Genomic DNA, 19,233 nt, shown 5'->3' on the forward strand with positions numbered 1-19,233 from the left:
GGCGGCCGCGGGTCCCGGACCCCCATCCCCACCCGCCACCGACGCAGGCGGGGCCGGGAGCCCGGGGCCGGCGGGGCTGGGGCTGCGGGGAGCCCCGACCCCCTGCTCGGGCAGGAGCCAGCGCTCAAAGGTGCCGTGGAAATGGATCGTTTAGGAAAATCCCGGGAGAACACCGAGCGTTGGCTTTGTGATTACAGCACGTGCTGTCTTTTTTGGAAGGCCTGAACATGTATTTGATAAATTGAAGCATTAATAAACTCATAAGGTAAAGATAAAAATACATACACACAAAACACGATTAAAAAAATAATACAAAGTCTTGTTCTCTTCAGACTTAATTTAAATGCGTCCACAAATAAAAGACATTAAGTAAAAATAAATAATTTTGACAGTACAGATTTTTTTTGGGGGGGTGATAATTTGGAGCTTGGAGGAGGAGACCTGCTTTTCTGTCCTGAACTAGAATTCCTTACAGGAAATAACTGTGCAAGACTGAACCGCAAAAACATAGGACTCTTGAGTAACAGAAGAGACCATCCGTCAAGAAACTCTTGGAAAGGAAAGCAAAATCTCAGCAATCGCAAAGAGACCTGAAACTGTAAATCATGGCTGGAGCTCCTCGGTGCCAGGAGGAGCAGGGCTTCTGCTGTGCTGTGTGCTCCAAAGAGGTTTAGAAAAAGGGGATGAAGAAAAAGATGTCAGTGTCTTGGGATAGTAAAGAGCTGTTTAGGTTAACCAAATACAGGAGACAAAGCAGTGCAGAAAAATCTGATGATGCCAAATCAGTGGGTGATAAAATTGTAAAGGTTAGCGTTAATAAGTACAAAAGTAAAGTGTATGGAAAAATAAAGTCCTAATTATATCTGCACAGTGATGGGTCAAAAATATTTACCACTCCAGGAGGAATACAAAATATGGAATCACGTGCAATTACGTAGAAGAGTAGCAAATACAGAGTTGGCCAAAGTGCCAAAGTGTGACATAGTAGGAAAGGAACAGAGAATCAAACAGAAAATGAAAATCGTGATACTGTACGGATGCATGGGGTTCCCACAGGCTGAGCTGTTCTATTCTCTCATCATCTCACCTAGAGAATTGAGTAGATAGAACACAAGGGTATTTAGAGGCACGGAGCTGCCTCTGCACAAGGGGACTGTAAATAAAACAGGATTCTTCCATCTGGAAAAAAGACAAACTGAGTGCAATGTTGGAGTCCCATACAATTACAGTGGGAAAGAGAAATTGTAAATCTTTGCTATTTCTTGTAACATAAGTTGTGGGGAGGTCTCGGTGAAGTTACCAGGGAGCAGGTTTAAAAGAAAGTAAATATTCTATACTAAGTGCTGTAACTTGTAGTCAGATGTGGGGTAGACTGATGCAGGAAGTCCTAGAGACCAAATGCAGATATGGGTCAGAAATGGGTTAGAGATGTGACCTTACGGGCTGGTGGGACACAGCCGGTGGTGCCGAACCCCATCCCAGGGGACCAGCACATGCCCAGGGCCAGTGAGCCCTTCACACCACCATGGATAACGTTATGGATAACAACAGCAGACACTCACCACAAAATCAGGGTCCGTGTCCCAGTCATCTCCCTGAGTCTCAACCTTCACCGACACATCGTGTCCCACGACAGCTTTCCACATCTGCACAAGGAGGACACAGCATCACTCAGAGCCCAGCGCGAGGGCTCCGCTGGACCCCACCATGGCGCATCAGGCCAGAGTGGGCACGGCTGGAGGGGGCTCTGTCAGGCCACCTCCTTGCTCAGCTCTCTGCCCCTCCAAATTGGCACCCCAAAGTAGCTGTTCTTGAGCCCAGCACCTCTTTCAGCAACGCACAGTTGTTTTCAGTGTAGACCCCAGTCTTCGTGCACACTGACTCCACAGTGAAAATGCCACCAGAGCAAATCCCTGAAATGTTATCAGTAAGTGGTGCCAAAAGGCCTTGTGTGGATTCACACCAATAGTGAGGATTCTATCCTTGAATTTATCAAGCATGAGCTAACAAAAAGAGCTCCTAATCAAGGGAGGCAAGTTTTGTATCATTCTTGAGGAGGCACATCGCGCATAAGGACCTTGAGGATGGTGCTAATCTACATGTTCTGAGAAGTTTAGCCAACTGGGCAGGAAAGTGAAAATTCTGCTTGTCCTAAGCTGAACTACCTTCATTATAACACTACCCATCACGCCCACAGGCCAAGAAGACCCTTGCCCAGGTGAAGACCCTTCCCCTGAGCATGTGTGGGAGCTGGAACTTGATGGTGTAATTGTATGTAAATTACTGACCAATCAAATATAGGTGGGAGGTTCTAACATCGTAAGGATATTGTAAAATGTGTGTAAAACTCACGCAGGGAGTTCCGATGGGTGGACAGACACGTTGGGTGGAGAGATCCCCCATGTCCCCAGCACCGAATAAAGTAATGCCTGCTCTTTAATACAGATAAGTGTTCAGGAGTTTTATTCCTGATTTCGGTGACAAAAATGCACACCTTATTTTCACGCAAATTAGTGCTCGCACCCGACTTCCATATTCTGCTTTTCCAAACATAAAATAATTGTCTGTGCTGTGGGAGACTGCTGGTCGGTTTAACCTCCCTTCTTCAGTCACAGTCGCGGCACAGCGCCGGAGCCGTGGCCTGCTCTGCCAGCGGGGAGAAACGCTCACTGACCCCGGGGGGGACTCCCCGCGTCTCCTGTCTCCCAACCCCTCAGCTGCTGCCCGGCGCCTGGGACAGGCGGTGTGCTGCTCGGGCAGTGCTGGTGCAGGGAGACCTGTGGTCTTTGTGTCTGTCAAACGGCAAAATCAGGAAATGGGGCTAAAATGGCGAAGTGTGCAGGGCTGAACAGGCCGAGGCTGCGGTGGTGCGGCTCCTATGGGCCCGAGGAAGTGACAGGCCCAGGAAGGGGAAGTTAAAGAAAAGTAATGTGAAACCTAAAACTCCTGCATTTCATTTGCAGGGTGACCGTGAAAAAAAGATGATGAAAAAGCCCCTCCCAAGCAACACCGGTTCCAGAAAAGGAGAGGCAGAAGGAAGATGGCACAGTTTGCCAGCCCTACACCACAGAGTAATCACCTAGCAGCATCTCACGCCCCACCACCTATCGCTGCTCGTGGGGGCAAGGGCTCCCAAATCATTCTCACTGTCGTCAAAGCAGCTTTTGGGGGGAAAAAGGGGCAGAAAGACTGAACTGAATGTGCTGCAAAGACTGGGCTGCTGAACCGCGTTTCACATCACTTAAACATCACATAACCCTGCGGACAGACCAGCGGGAGGGATGGGAAGTGCTCCATGATGCGTTTAACACCGCACTGTGTCCTTCCTAACAGCACTGACCTCTCCATCTCACAACCACACAGTGACCCACAAACTGGCTCCAGCACCCGATATGGCTGCTCTCTGTGTAAGCAGTGTTCATACTGAACAAGTAATTAATTGTACAACACAAAAAGATGTTGCGTGAGTAACCTCCCAGTTCAGTACAGTGCACCCATCGGTTCAGTTTCAAGCTGAGCTTACCAATTATCTAGAGACTCATCCCTGTAAAGACAACAGAAACTAAAAGAGTGCAGCAGGGATGAGAGTTTCTGTTGTTCAACAAAAGCCAGATCATTAGCTAAGGAGAGGACATGGCCTGAGGCAGTTTCACTGTGAAGATCTGGCTTTAGGCCTTCTCCTGGTTGCCTCAGGGAAGGGAAAAAAAGATTAATAACTAATGTTGTCATACTCCAGAACACAGCGCACAGCAGGTCTGTGACATCCCCCGCTGTGCTTGCGTGCACTGACAGTAATCTTAAGAAAACCTGAACATAGCTAATTGCAAATAGAAGCTGGGGAAGCAGGAAGACTCACATGGACAACATGGCACAACCAAACACTACCTTCCATCTCTGTATCCCCTCCCTCATTTATTAGCAGCCAAAGAAGTTTAAAGTTTGTGGCTCATTTTTGTTAATGATGAAACAGCAGCAATAATTGCTTAGCACAGGGCTGTTCAACAGGGAGCTGATTTGAAGCTGGCTCAAATGCAGGTGGCACAGGGTTTTAAATCCTGCTGCAAATGGCTCTTGACCCCCTGCTCTCCAAAGCCACCCACCACCCATCGTGGGAACCACGACAAACCACAGACTACAATGACACCACAAGGCTCCAGACACCCTTTGCAACGAGGAACATCGGCCAGAGGAGCAGCTCAACCCTTTAGTCTGTCCCATTTTCCCCCTTGAAAGCATCCGCCACAGTACAAATATGGGGCTGCTACAGGCAGCACAGTCACCCCGGCTGATTTGGAAATGTGGTTCCTCAGAGCCTCAAACAGAAGAGCAACAGCCATGACCAAAGTAGCACCCAGAGAAGTGAATGCTGAGCGCTATCAACCCGCACACGCCGGGTCAGGAAGGAGTCCTCTCCGCTCACCAAACCCCTACATTTTGTTGCTGTTTCTCACTTTCCACTCTCAAAGCCCACTCAGCTTTCTTACCTTAAAAGCCTCCCCGGCTCCTGCTGGGAAATCTCGCTGCTTTTGGCTCAGGCACCTGATGCAGGCGATGGCTTTTGGGCCGCTGTGAGCTCTGAGTTCCTGTTTTAGCTTCAGCGATCTCCACTTCCTGCGTCCCAGCCCCCAGCCGCTCGGGTCGCGAGCACCAGAGCCCGAGCAGAGCACTGCACTTGTTCCCGTGCACACCGCCGGTCCCGCACACGCCGCCCGTGCTCTGGGGCACACACCCAGGGCACAAATTGCTGACTCCATGAATAGCGCCTGATAGGGCACAATTACATTTCTTAGTGTGCAAATGAGATCGTGATCTCTATTCCCGTCTCTTCCAAAAAATCATTCTGCCATAAAAGTACCAAAAAATCAAAAGGCTGAAGCGCCGGCGTTGACAATTCAATGAGATCCGAAGGAAGCTACTGCTTACAGAACTTGTTATGAAATTTGGCTCAGTACTCTACAGCACAATTAAAAATATATACAAACACACACAGTTATACACACATACATGAAAGCTCTTCCAGGACCAAAAAAACCCCCAACAACCAAGTAAACAGTTTGAATGACAAAAGCATGTAATTAAAGAGTCCTAAGCACTTACAAATCAAACTCTGGTACATTGTTTACTAGTGGGAAGTGCACAGCGTTGGAATTAGTAGCATGAATCTCAATAGTTCGACACGAATCATCTCAAACCAAAATAACTTCCTTTCTGAATAAGTCAAGTGAAAGAAGAGCTCTGAGAGTGGCCATTTCTATGTGACACAACAGCAAGATGCAAAGGGCTTGGAATGGAACAGGGTGGAATATCTCAGTTGGAAGGGCCCTACAACAATCATCCTGTCCAACAGCCTGACCAATTCAGGGCTCACCAAAACTTAAAGCATGTTATTAAAGGCATTGTCCAAATGCCTCCTAAACACTGACAGTCTTGGAGAATTGACCACCTCTCCAGGGAGCCTCTTCCGGGGCTTGACCACCCTCTCCATAAAGAAATCCTTCCTCATGTCCAGTCTGCCCTCCCCTGGAGCAGCTTTGAGCCATTCCCAGGTGTCCTGTCCCTGGGTCCTGAGCAGAAGAGCTCAGCACCTTCCTCTCCATGTCCCTCCTCAGGAAACTGCAGAGCCATGAGGTGGCTCCTCAGCCTCCTTCTCTACAAACCAGACCAACCCAGAGCCCCCAGCCGCTCCCCAGAGGACATCCCTTCTAGCCCTTCACCAGCCTGGTTGCCCTCCTCTGGACCATTCCAGGACCTTTGCATTCTTCTCCAATGGTGGGTCCCAGAGCTGCACACAGAGCTCCAGGCGAGGCCACCCCAGTGCTGAGCACAGCAGGACCATGCACTCTCTGGACTGGCCGCTCATGCTGTGTTCGATGCCCCCCGGGATGGGGTTTGCCCCCTTGGTGCCAGGGGACACTGCTGGCTCCTGCTGAGCTCTGTCCAACCCCAGGTCCCCTCTCTGCAGGGCTGCTCTCCAGCCATTCCTCTCCCAGTTCATACTTGTGTCTGGTGTTACTGCCTCCCAGGTATTTGGACTCCTTAAACTTCATGCCACTGATGAGTGCCCAATGCACTCCAATCTCTCCCATGGTTATAAAAAACAAAGTTCTGGTGGAGGCACCCGTCCTGGAGCAGGTATCGATGTCTTGGGCACACATTTCTTCCAATGTCTCTTCCCAGTGGTGGGAGGATTGAGGAAAATGCTGCCTGTGCTTCTGAGTCTTCTTACATTCTTCCCAGAGCCCTGAGATCTCTTTTGATCAACCTTGGACTTCTTGTTGCAACATCATTAGTATCCACGTGTAAGAGCTGGAGTTAGAAACAGCCCGAAGGCTGTACCGAGCTCATCAGTCATCGGGCCACATCCCACATTCGGGCCCCAGGGAGGCAGCAAATTTCTGTGAAAAGAGGATCTGGTCTGCAAACAGGTGTCTCCATCCTGCTCAGGAGGACGTGAGCTATAACCATAACTGTTGTTTCTTCTCAGCACTGGTCTCCATGCAGCTCTTGTTGCCTTGAGTCAGTTGATTTGACCTTGGTGAGAGTAGCTGCAAACGTTCCTCCTCTTCTGTCTCATCACACGCTGTGTCAGCCATACCCAGAGCCTCGTACCTGCTCTGAGAGGGCAAGGAGGGGCACTAACTGCTCCTACTGCTCCCTGCCCCTCGTAATACCCCCCTCCTGGCACAAACAGACCCTGGGTCCCAGCAGTGGCTGAGCTGGATCAGCCCATGCACCCAGGGCAGCAGAACACAGCTCCATCTGTCAGTCTCCGCCTCGGCTGCAGACAGATCACAAAACCAGGCAGAGCAGGGCCGTCACAGAGAGAAGAAACAAAAAGTTAAATGTTTGAAAGAGGGAACGTCAGCTAAAATGCCCCATCTTTCATTAGGTCAAACCACAAAGCTGGCACCCAAATAACAGGAAGAAACAGCTTCTGCAATCAACATACAAGGAAGCGCATGCCAAGGAGACCTACAGTCCCATGGTAGTCCTGTAAAAGGTGTGATGCAGCAGCACCACACCCTCAAAAGATCTCTGACATTGACATGACAACATTACACAAATTCCATCTGAAAAATAATCTTTATTATATACACAGGAGCACATCCCCCAGGAAGCTATAGGCAAAGTATTTGGTCACTGCATTTTACATATTTGAGGAGGTCCACACAGATAACCAGGGTAGCGCACAAAAGGATATATAGTGCCAACATTCTGGACCCGCCAGAGATTCCGTTATTTTAGCTACCACGATAAAATCTATCCATCCTCAAATGGGCTTTGGTCTCTGACAGGGAACTCCACTGGACCTATCTTCCTTCGTTCAGCATTCTCCCTTTGGAAGACGGCAGTCTCAATTCCAGGACACACCCAGGAGTTCTTTAGAAAACAAAGCTTTCCGTGTGTCCTATGAGATCAAGTCCATTTGTATCGGTTTCCTTTAGATTCAAACAAGTCCTAACTTGCTGAGCACAGCAGGACCATGCACTCTCTGGACTGGCCGCTCATGCTGTGTTCGATGCCCCCCGGGATGGGGTTTGCCCCCTTGGTGCCAGGGGACACTGCTGGCTCCTGCTGAGCTCTGTCCAACCCCAGGTCCCCTCTCTGCAGGGCTGCTCTCCAGCCATTCCTCTCCCAGTTCATACTTGTGTCTGGTGTTACTGCCTCCCAGGTATTTGGACTCCTTAAACTTCATGCCACTGATGAGTGCCCAATGCACTCCAATCTCTCCCATGGTTATAAAAAACAAAGTTCTGGTGGAGGCACCCGTCCTGGAGCAGGTATCGATGTCTTGGGCACACATTTCTTCCAATGTCTCTTCCCAGTGGTGGGAGGATTGAGGAAAATGCTGCCTGTGCTTCTGAGTCTTCTTACATTCTTCCCAGAGCCCTGAGATCTCTTTTGATCAACCTTGGACTTCTTGTTGCAACATCATTAGTATCCACGTGTAAGAGCTGGAGTTAGAAACAGCCCGAAGGCTGTACCGAGCTCATCAGTCATCGGGCCACATCCCACATTCGGGCCCCAGGGAGGCAGCAAATTTCTGTGAAAAGAGGATCTGGTCTGCAAACAGGTGTCTCCATCCTGCTCAGGAGGACGTGAGCTATAACCATAACTGTTGTTTCTTCTCAGCACTGGTCTCCATGCAGCTCTTGTTGCCTTGAGTCAGTTGATTTGACCTTGGTGAGAGTAGCTGCAAACGTTCCTCCTCTTCTGTCTCATCACACGCTGTGTCAGCCATACCCAGAGCCTCGTACCTGCTCTGAGAGGGCAAGGAGGGGCACTAACTGCTCCTACTGCTCCCTGCCCCTCGTAATACCCCCCTCCTGGCACAAACAGACCCTGGGTCCCAGCAGTGGCTGAGCTGGATCAGCCCATGCACCCAGGGCAGCAGAACACAGCTCCATCTGTCAGTCTCCGCCTCGGCTGCAGACAGATCACAAAACCAGGCAGAGCAGGGCCGTCACAGAGAGAAGAAACAAAAAGTTAAATGTTTGAAAGAGGGAACGTCAGCTAAAATGCCCCATCTTTCATTAGGTCAAACCACAAAGCTGGCACCCAAATAACAGGAAGAAACAGCTTCTGCAATCAACATACAAGGAAGCGCATGCCAAGGAGACCTACAGTCCCATGGTAGTCCTGTAAAAGGTGTGATGCAGCAGCACCACACCCTCAAAAGATCTCTGACATTGACATGACAACATTACACAAATTCCATCTGAAAAATAATCTTTATTATATACACAGGAGCACATCCCCCAGGAAGCTATAGGCAAAGTATTTGGTCACTGCATTTTACATATTTGAGGAGGTCCACACAGATAACCAGGGTAGCGCACAAAAGGATATATAGTGCCAACATTCTGGACCCGCCAGAGATTCCGTTATTTTAGCTACCACGATAAAATCTATCCATCCTCAAATGGGCTTTGGTCTCTGACAGGGAACTCCACTGGACCTATCTTCCTTCGTTCAGCATTCTCCCTTTGGAAGACGGCAGTCTCAATTCCAGGACACACCCAGGAGTTCTTTAGAAAACAAAGCTTTCCGTGTGTCCTATGAGATCAAGTCCATTTGTATCGGTTTCCTTTAGATTCAAACAAGTCCTAACTAACGTTCTACAACAGGCTTTTCCTAAAGCAGAGAAGCAGCTTTCAGGACTCTATTCCCTTCCTTGCATAGGGGGGACAGTTTATTTCTGGAGCTTCTGCCTTTGATTTGGGCCCACATACCACATTATGAAGCTCTTCAACGTAGCCTGTACAGGTTTGGTCTTGTCACCAGGGCTCAGTGGACGAGAACAGAGGAGCATGGCTACTCTCATTAAGAGGTGCTCAAGCACCGTCCACTGTGAGAGTTGCATGAATGCTGTAAGCTAAAGTTTCTTGTTTCCTATTCCTTTTTAATAGCTAAATTACTGACATTATTCTACAGCATATGTCAGGGCAGACATATGACTGGTTTTAAATGGAATGCTCAGCAGGTCCAGACATGCTAATTTTGGCCTTTCTTCAACAGGAGATGCAACTGAGCAGGAACACAGTTCTGATATTTAATTCATGTTCCTTAAAGTGTCTACAGCTTCCTTAGCATATGCATTTCAGACAGCGCTGAGCCACAGAGCAAATCCAAGGGATGGAAGAAAGGGAAGAAGCTTCTCTTTCCTGTATCTAGCTACAAGATTTCCCCAGCCCAACTCAGTGATGCAGTTTAAGAGGGGGAAGATCCTGCAGATCCTAGAAGTGCTGAAGTACTGCAGGAACTCAAGATTGTTTTTCTTATTCCCACCACAGCACAATACTATGTAAAATGAGTGGTGCTTCCTTCAGGGACAGGAACAGATGCTGTCCTTGAGGCTTGTAGCATGAAGATCCTGGCCCAGAAAAATGTAGCTCATTTAAAAACACCAAAGGGATGGCAGATGTCCGGGAAGCAGATCCCAGGCTGCTGCATACCTCAATAGCAAGAGACCTGGGTGCAGCTGCTCCATAAGGGCTGATTTGGGAAAAGAAGGCAGCTGGGTGAAGTGCTACCCTGTCAGTAGGGAAGGCAGGCCCAGGGATTACAGAGAGGGCTGTGGTTCAAGAAAAGGCTGTTAGTCCTGTTTACAGGTGACCTGTGAAGCACAGGAAGAGCAGGACATGGAGAGCAAGCAGGTACATGGCCACCAGCAGAGGCAAGTGGGTCCGGGAACGGAAGAGAGAGCGTAACAGGCGTCGCAGTCCAAGGATATTCCGAGTCTGGAAAAGTAAAAGAGACCAGTCAGCACCAGGAATAGGTATGTCCCCAGGTGCCTGCACCCAGAACTCTCCTGACCATGAAGTTAAGTTTAAGCTAATGAGCATCAACCTCCCCAAACCCATTCCACTGTCAGATTCAACCTCTAGAGCCAATCCTCAGTGAAATATTCCCCTTCCCCTGCTCTCTGCAGGCTTCGTGAACCAGCTCTTTTCAATTCTGCTTGAGAAAGGGCAACAGAATACAGAACATCTCCCTCCAACATTTGCTCTCTACAAATTTCCAGCCCTTCCAAGTGAAATATAAATAAATGGATCAATGGTAATTTTCTGCTGGAGCCTTGAGCTACTGGGAATCCTTATTCACTCTCTGGCCTAGAGGAAGAAAATTATTATCTATTTGTTGCATTCTTTCACCCTTACAGCCAAAAGGACTTCTGAAGCTGTTGAACAAGCTGCTGTAGAGTGACCAGACTCTACAGGGGCTCTTCCAGGAGCCCTCAGACAATGAAATGTCTACTAGACAAGTTCCAATAGAAAGACAAAACTGTCTACTCTAGTAACAATCCCTGCCATGAGCACAGAGTAGCACCCAGTTACGGTTCTTGCTGTAGTTCTGCTGAAGCTGCTCTTGAGAGCACCACCCCCAATTCCTGAAGAGACCAAAGGGCAAACCCTTCAGCAGGGCTTCACAGTCAGAAAACAGGATAGGTGACTGCCAGGCTGCAGCAGGGCCACTGCCAGAACAACACTGGGCTTCTGGCACTGAAAACAGAGCAAGACCAGAGTAGAAACCTGCACAAACCCAAACAGATTTAAAAGTGACTACAGAAGGCTCGAGCTGTTATAGGTTCACAGTTTTCATTTCACAATTCCTGCATCAGCCAGGGCTCACATCAGTGACAGCTGTGAATGTAAGTTCTTACTTTGCTGAAACTATTATCCGTGGAGTCAATCAGTAAGGAATGCTCGGCACCTAGAGTCGTATCGATGCTGGCATTTAAGGGAGACGTCCACTCACTTGACTGCAACCTGCCACCAAAAACATGAAATTAAATTCAGTTTCTTATGATGCCCCAAACCCAACATTGTAGACAAGCTTAGGAAAGGACGTATTTCTGCAAAAAGTAATGAGCCATTGCAAACAAGCCACCGCCTCACTTGACAAGAACTGGATTCGTTTGTACAACAGTAGTGCCTCCTGAGCTCAAGCTGAGCAGGGGGACTGGGTGATCCAGCGAGCAGTGGTTCTCCTCCTTCCACCAGGAGGCTGCCAAGACCCAAGACCCTAACAGAGAAGGCACATTGTGCTCTCTAGACAAGTTACACTTGCTCAGTGCAGCCACTTCCTGCACCCACAGCCACAGCGAGCAGTAAAGCTTCCCCACTGTCTGGCATGCGGACCACCATTCCTCTCCAGGAGAGGGAACAATTCAGCTGCTGGCACTAGAGTCCTTCCTTACCCAACCTGTATCCCTTCACTTCAAAACTCGTGATTTTTTGGTGCTTTTTTTTCCTTTTATCTTTCAGAAATTTACAACTCTAACTTAACCAAGGTCTCTGTGTTAATGGGGACTTTCATGTGAAATTTCATAGTGTGTAACTCGAAAGAAGCCAGGGCAGACAACAGAATTTAAAATACACAATTAAATCAAGTTATTCTGGAAGCCAGCTCTGGTCCCAATAGTGCTGGTTCTTCCTAAGTGTTCTCTAGTGGCAGATATTCCAGATTGGTAAGATACTATTAGGGGATGAAATGCAGAAGCAGTACTGTCAAACCTCTGGGCCAGCACTGTGAGTGAAGTGGAATCTGTTGTAGAAGGCTTCCATAGACTTTAATGCTACAGAAGGGGCTGCAGTTGTCTGAATTGTGTAGCAATTTCCAGGGGACTTCATCCAGAATCCTTCCACACAGACCAGTATTTTTTGGCTGAACCAGCATGTGTGTCAGAAGAAAGCCATTGTTTTCATGTAAGAGACTCCAATATTGAGGTTTATTTTAGCTACCAGGAAACGCACAGCACAAGTGCCTGCAATGAGGAGAAACAGGCATTTCTAACATGCAACTTGCTGCATCCTAATCCTAACATCTAGTCTAGGTCAGCCTCCTTTTCTCTGCTGACTATCAGGGCATCTGTCAAGTAACCTGAGAGACACTGGCATTGGGTATAATTGGCAAGGTCTTGATAACAGGGAGTTGCAAGGGAGAGCCATGAAGTGCCCTGTTCCAGTCCCAATTGGCTCCAGCTGCCGGGCAATGGGTGATGCCTCACTGTCTGCCGAAACTGCACTTGGAGCAGCAAGTGGTACCTCTGCAGGTGTAGCTGCTAGGGGAGAAGAAAATGAATAAGAAACAAGGAGAAGCAGAGAGAAATCTGCTTCTGCATACTGACCCCAGCTGCCACCACAGCCACTTGTCCCACCAAAGGGACTGAGCATGGTGCAAACAATTGGACTGATGCTGGCAACAGGAGAGGCATCTGGACTGAAGCTGGGCCTGAGAAAGGCGGTGGGAAGTGTTTGTCCTGAGTGTTTAATTGTTTCTCAATACCCAAACTAAGTAAAAGTTTATGTTAATTGGCAATACATTAAAATTGAGTGACATTCTTCAAGTCAAGACTGTTTTGCCCATGACAGGCAGGTGCTTATTGAGGAGACAAATCTCTTGGAAGTACGAAAACCCCTCTTCTGCCTTCACCCAACTCCCAGTCTCCAAATTATATTTTCCAGTAGTCAATTTAACACATTGAGAAAGCTGGCATCTCATTTCTAGACAGATTTTGTCTCGATGTCTAGTCAGTTTTCTCATTCTATCTTTGTCTACAACTGAAGGACAGATAGCCTGAACATCAGGAAACTCTTTTACTGTGAGGGTGACTGAGCACTGGCACAGGCCGCCCAGAGAGGTTGTGAAGTCTTCAGCCTCAGAGATACTCAAAAGCCATCTTGGACATGGTCCTGGGCAACTGGCATGTAGTGCAATGTAGTCCTAATCGAGCAGGAGTTCTGTGACAGACACAGTATAGTCATTTCTATGCCATCAATAGACAGACACGGCCTATAGTCATTTCAGTGACATTCGACCAGATAGACACGGCCTATAGTTATTTCAGTGACATTTGACTGAAGGACACAATCAAGTGCAGATGAACACGGAGTGAGGATCACCCCACTTTTATGCTGATACTGCCCATTTGCTCAAGCTCCCTCACCTCCTGATCTGATCCTGTGCCGCAGACAGTGCCTCCTCTACAGCAAGACGACGGTCGCGTTCTTCCTCCAGCTGCTCCTCCAAGTACCTCAGATCCTGCTTTGTGTTGCTATGTAAGTGTTCTGTTTCAGACAACCTGTCAGAAAATAACCAAGCATATACCAAAGAAATGGCTTATTCATTTCTGTTGTATTCACTGATACAGTACGTGAACAGACTCCAATTCCCTTCTAGTTTACGCAGAAGACTTAGTCATCTTTTATTAATATATTTAAATTATTTGGAAAGCAAGAGAGAAGATAAATCCCTTGAAGCTTCTATGTCACATCAGGAAGGAGTTCCTTGGCTCTGTCATTCATGGCCCCAGCTTCCAAAAATTATTTAGAAAGGGTACGAGGAATAATGTGCTAGATCTTAGTTCCAGAAGGTTACAAGGTAATTGTGTGCTAGGTCTCAATTCCAGACACACTCAGGCTAACAGCCTTGGGACCAGGACCACTAATACACTTAAGCAGTTAGCAATGGACCCAACCCATCAAATGAAAGATGCTAGCTTGACTGGTGATGGCCAACTGTTATTGCTGCTGCATGTTGTTTCTTCTTTTTTTCAAGTTCTAAGCAAAGAGATAACTAATAGCAGCTGTCAAGTGCATGTAGCAGTTCCTCTACTTCTGCCAGATCCTCGTGTAGAACTGAGTTTTTCCAACAGTAATAGGCTCATCACTATCCTAAAGACCTCCATCAGGACTAACATCCCCAATCCTATTTTCTCAGGCTTTCTTTACCTCAACTGCAACTCCTGCAGTTCTGGTGTGTAACTGCCTCTCTGAGGCTCATTCTTTTCCTGGGGTGCTCCTGGAGCAGCATCTGTTGCAAACAGCTCCTGAAAGAAAGCACAAATGTATGGCAGATACAACACTGCTCATTGGTGGAGTCACCTGCAATAGGCTTTTCCCTCCCTGGCACTATGATGACCACCCTTACCATGCCCTTGTCCGCAGACTGCAGTTCTTGGAGCTGCCTCTCAAGCACCAAGCAGCGGTTCAAAACCTCATTGTAGTGCTGGTGGCTCTCACAGATGTTCCGACTGCTACCACGCAGCTGGAGGGACAGGGCATTCTTCTCCTCAAAGACCTGAGAGAGCTGAGAAGAGAATACAACTTGTATTTTTGTGAAAGCAAAATTGCTCTAACTAAGGGTTAGATTACTACTGAGAAGTTGCCCAGTGGAAAAGGACCTGGAGGTGTTGGTCGATTGTTGGTTGAGTATGAGCCAGCAGCATGCCCAGGTGGCCAAGGAGGTCAACAGCCTCCTGGCCTGTATCAGGAAGAATGTGGCCAGCAGGACTGGGGCAGTGACCATCCCCCTGTACCTGACACTGGTGAGGCCACCCCTCGAGGACTAGGTCCAGTTTTGGGCCCCTCACGACAGGAAAGACCTTGAGGGGCTGGAGCGGGTCCAGAGAAGGGCAACGGAGCTGGTGAGGGGTCTGGAGCACAAGTCTTGTGGGGAGCAGCTGAGGGAGCTGGGGGTGTTCAGCCTGGAGAAAAGGAGGCCAAGGGGAGACCTTCTCGCTCTCTACAACTCCCTGAAAGGAGGGTGTAGCCAGGGGGGGTCGGTCTCTTCTCCCAAGGAACAGGCCATGGGACAAGAGGAAATGGCCTCAAGTTGCGCCAGGATGTTGTTGTTGTTTAGGATGGATATTAGGGTCATTTTACAATAGCTTACAATTACGTTAAAGGGAGTCATAAAGCAGACAGAGCCAAACTCTTTTTGAGAGTGGCAGAAAATATAATAAGGGGCTGTAGCCACAGACTGTGGCTTGGAAAAGTCAGACTGGACATTAAGAAAAGCATCTGCATCCAAAGTGTAGAGCAGCAGTGGACAAAGGCTCAGATTGGTTCTGGAATCTCTTTTTTTTCCACCACTCAGCTGGGAAAAGTCATGGCTGACCTAGTCTAAGGTTGGTGACAGCGCTGCTTTGAGCAGCAGCAGGACGTTCCAGATCATCATCAGAAGTCTCTTCTAACTAATATTTCTGATTTTGGGTTTCTTCACTAAATGCCCTAAGTGCCACTAAATGCTCACTAAAGAACAGAAGGTTTCATTCCTGCTCCCTGAGCCGTATTTGAGCCTACCCTTTTCCCCACATTCCTCTTCCCAGACTCCACAAGCAAATAAAAGACATAATCAGTACCTTGCTGTTTAACTGCTGAATTCTGAGCTCTTTTTGGTGCAGTTCTTTCAGGCTGTCACTTAGCTGGGCCTGGAGATGTTTTGTCTCTGTTTCTAGGTTTGAAAAGTCCCCTCTCAGAACTTCTGAAAAAACCTGCCAGAGAAAGAACAATGAAAAATACACTGCACACGTGACAACCCACTCTCCTATTAGTCCTCTCTGCTTAGTATTCCAAGGTCAAAGCCCAACATTATTCCTAGGCCTAGAACTTGATCTGCTCAAGCAAAACAGCAAATGGGGAATGAACATAAATATCCTAAAAACCACCTGAAAACCCCAACAATTAGGAAAGATCACTGAACTTGTACATACAATGGGCCCTCCGCAGAAGTTGTCTTAAAGCTGTCCACAATACAAGGAAAGGAAAAAAAGCGTATGAATGAGAACAAGAAAAACAAAAAACCAAAGCAAAATCCACACTGCTCTCAGTCAACACAGACTAAAAGGTCAACACTGAAGCATTCTTCAGGAAGGTATCACATGCAGAATGTTCTAGCTTTTTTTTGCATGTAAGCATGTATGTGTCAGAGGGAAAAGGGAGATTTCCTCACTGAATTTCACTGAATTTCACTGAATTTCTAGAGTTGGAAGGGACCATAGAGATCATCTAGTCCACCTCCCCTGCTGAAGCAGGATTGCCTAGAGCTAGAGCATGTTACTCAGGACTACATCCAGGCGGGTTTTGAAAATCTCCAAAGAAGGGGACTCCACAACCTCCCTGGGCAGCCTGTTCCAGGGTTCCGTCACCCTCACCGTGAAGAAGTTTCTCCTCATATTTGAGTGGAACCTCTTATGTTCCAACTTGTGCCCGTTGCCCCTCGTCCTCTCGGTGGGAACCACTGAAAAGAGTCTGGCTCCCTCCTCCTTCAACCCTCCCTTGAGATACTTGTAGGCGTTGATAAGGTCTCCCCTCAGCCTTCTCTTCTCCAGACTAAAGAGTCCCAGCTCTCTCAGTCTCTCCTCATAAGGGAGATGCTCCAATCCCTGAATCATCTTTGTAGCCCTACGCTGGACTCTTTCTAGTAGTTCCCTGTCCCTCTTGAACTGGGGAGCCCAGAACTGGACACAGTACTCCAGTTGTGGCCTCACCAGTGCAGAGTAGAGAGGGAGAATGACTTCCCTTGACCTGCTGGCTACACTCTTCCCTATACAACCCAAGATACCATTGGCCTTCCTGGCCGCAAGAGCACACTGTTTACTCATTGCCATTTTACTGTCCACCAGGACCCCTAGATCTTTCTCTTCAGTAGTTGCCTCTAGCGGGTCCACCCCTAACCTGTATTGGTGCCTGACATTCTTCTTCCCCAGGTGCAGGACCCTACACTTTTCCCTGTTGAACCTCATGAGGTTCTTCTTTGCCCAGCCCTCCAGCCTGTCCAAGTCTCGCTGGATGGCAGCACAGCCCTCCGGGGTGTCAGCCACTCCTCCCAGTTTGGTATCATCAGCAAACTTGCTGAGGATACACTCTGTCCCCTCGTCCAGGTCACTGATGAATATATTAAACAGCACGGGTCCAAGTATTGACCCCTGGGGGACTCCACTGGTTACAGGCTTCCAACTTGAACCTACTCCATTAATAATTACCCTTTGGGTCCTGTTCCTCCCTGGAACATCACAGATGTAGGCAGGATGTAGGCAGGAGAGTTCTTTCCTTGCTCATCCCTCCCCAGACCAAGCAAAATACTCAACATATCCCACTCTACTTTTAGGATTGTGATACAGGGGAAAAAGGCAGAAAGTGCAATTTCAATCCTCAGCCTCTCTGAGCTTGAGTCAGGATTGTAGATCCCTGTGACAGTAAAAACAGCAATAAAAATTCAATGGGAAACTTAAAAATTAGAGTGTGACATTAAAAGAAAAACTAAACCAGAAGACCTTGGATTCAAAAACAGTACAAGAAGTAATTCTAAATTAGCCAGAAAGACTGACCTGAGAAGTTCTATAGAAGTTCTAAAAGTTCTGCTTAGAAGGACCCGAGGTGCCTAAGAAGCCCTGTCTCTTTTAGTCTCTTACTTGAAACATCATGAATCATGAACTAAGGGAAGAGCACATAAGGGTATGCCAGAGTTTTCCAAAGGTTTTCAATGATCCAGGTTGCATTGGTGGTAGTCCTCGGAGGCCACACAACAGAATCCGATACCGCAGTCTACACGAGCTGAATACAAGCAACACACAGTACTTTGGCTAAATTTCAAGCCTCACGTTTCCATGCAATAAAGAACCTGTGCACGACCACCCACCTTCCTTTGGTACTGCTCCTCGACAATCTGGGGCTTGCTGAGGGGCGGTCTCATTTCTTCTGTGATCCTTTGTAAATGGCTCAGTTGCTTGTCTTTTTCTGCTATGACCATCAGGTACTGCTCCTTTATGCTGTTGTTCTGCTTTTCCCAGGTAGCTTTCTCTTCTCTGCCCAGTACAACACAAAGGAAATGACCAGCATCCCTTATGATATCCACGTATCCAGCTCAGAATGAGCCGAGGATGATTCTATTTCCTATCATTACCCCATGTCAGAAACAAAGTTTGATATCTAAACCAAACCAACCCAACCCACTTAAGTAGAGGAACCTTAAAAGCAGGTTTAAAGAGGTATTCTGTATTTGGCTCAACACTGCAGATTGTTCAATGCTCAATGCTTTTAGTATTCCTGCACGTTGTTTTATCTTGCTGTACAGAGAATTTTGTCGAGCAGGTCATCGACAATGCCACTTGTTATCAGAACATTATCACTACCTCAGTCAAATATGGACCAGAACCATCACATTGATCCCAACACGCAAACTGGAGGCCTTCACTTCATTCGCATTGCAGTAGCCAGGCAGGAAATAAATCTCCTTTTCTTTTATCAGGAGATAAACAACATTTGTAAGCTGCTTCAAACTGTATGAGAGCTGGAGTGTTAAGTTTGAGGATCAGACTTGGGGCAGAGAGAAGGGGAAGGAGCACTACAAGTTTTTACATCCCTTTGGACAAAAATAAGCCACACATCGAGACCTGCTGGACAAACTTTGCTCTCCAGCAGGGGGCTGGACTAGTTGACCTTCAAAGGTCCCTTCCCACCCAAAGTGTTCTATGATTTTTCCACAAAAAATCCACCCCTTTCACTCCAGGATCAGTCATTCTTAGATAGATCTCTGAAGTACCTGAAAGGATTTTTTCTCCATTTTTAGAACAGAGCATATTCGTCTGACTAGGTTTTAGTCCAGATGGAGACGACAATTTACTAGGCTTGAATTACAGACTTTTTAAAAATAGAAGACATAGGGAATGAAACAAAGGATTAGACAGTAATACAAAATTATTATTTCCTAAACAATGATATCAGTGGATAATAAAGGGTGCATTCTCACCTGAGCTGCTGGAGTTCCTGCTGGTACAAAATACTTTCTTGCTTCAGGTGTTCTTGCAGACAGCGCTGCTTATCTGCGTCCTGCTGGTATTCCTGCAGTTGAGCTTTTAAGCGAGAATTTTCAGCTGATTCTACCCCCACCAGTATGTACTGCTGCTGCAGATTCTTCAGCTCTCTTACCTGGAATTAAAGGGAAATA

General features: G+C 47.5%; 2 protein-coding genes across 5 annotated transcripts in view; both read right to left on the reverse strand.

Annotated features, from left to right (window-relative positions):
- LOC106899923 (hematopoietic lineage cell-specific protein-like) overlaps window positions 1-1,646 on the reverse strand; it is a 14,381-nt gene extending 12,735 nt beyond the window's left edge. Inside the window, 2 exon segments of the mRNA XM_014961862.1 lie at window positions 196-203; window positions 1,488-1,646. Of these exon segments, the coding sequence (XP_014817348.1) occupies window positions 196-203; window positions 1,488-1,646 (167 nt within the window).
- A 7,067-nt stretch (window positions 1,647-8,713) lies between these two features.
- GOLGB1 (golgin B1) overlaps window positions 8,714-19,233 on the reverse strand; it is a 49,575-nt gene continuing 39,055 nt past the window's right edge. For 3 of the 4 annotated variants that reach the window (XM_014961860.1, XM_014961858.1, XM_014961859.1), the window contains 8 exons: window positions 19,036-19,214; window positions 17,926-18,091; window positions 15,647-15,778; window positions 14,434-14,592; window positions 14,235-14,332; window positions 13,451-13,585; window positions 11,165-11,270; window positions 8,714-10,241 (listed from right to left, as the gene is read on the reverse strand). In XM_014961860.1, the coding sequence (XP_014817346.1) occupies window positions 10,107-10,241; window positions 11,165-11,270; window positions 13,451-13,585; window positions 14,235-14,332; window positions 14,434-14,592; window positions 15,647-15,778; window positions 17,926-18,091; window positions 19,036-19,214 (1,110 nt within the window). In that variant the 3' untranslated portion in view covers window positions 8,714-10,106. Of the gene's footprint in view, window positions 10,242-11,164; window positions 11,271-13,450; window positions 13,586-14,234; window positions 14,333-14,433; window positions 14,593-15,646; window positions 15,779-17,923; window positions 18,092-19,035; window positions 19,215-19,233 lie in introns of those variants that run through there. The other variant, XR_001414097.1, reaches the window with a different exon arrangement.

The sequence above is a fragment of the Calidris pugnax genome, unplaced genomic scaffold (assembly GCF_001431845.1).
Source record: "Calidris pugnax isolate Ruff unplaced genomic scaffold, ASM143184v1 scaffold993, whole genome shotgun sequence".
In the NCBI taxonomy this organism is placed as follows: domain Eukaryota; kingdom Metazoa; phylum Chordata; class Aves; order Charadriiformes; family Scolopacidae; genus Calidris; species Calidris pugnax.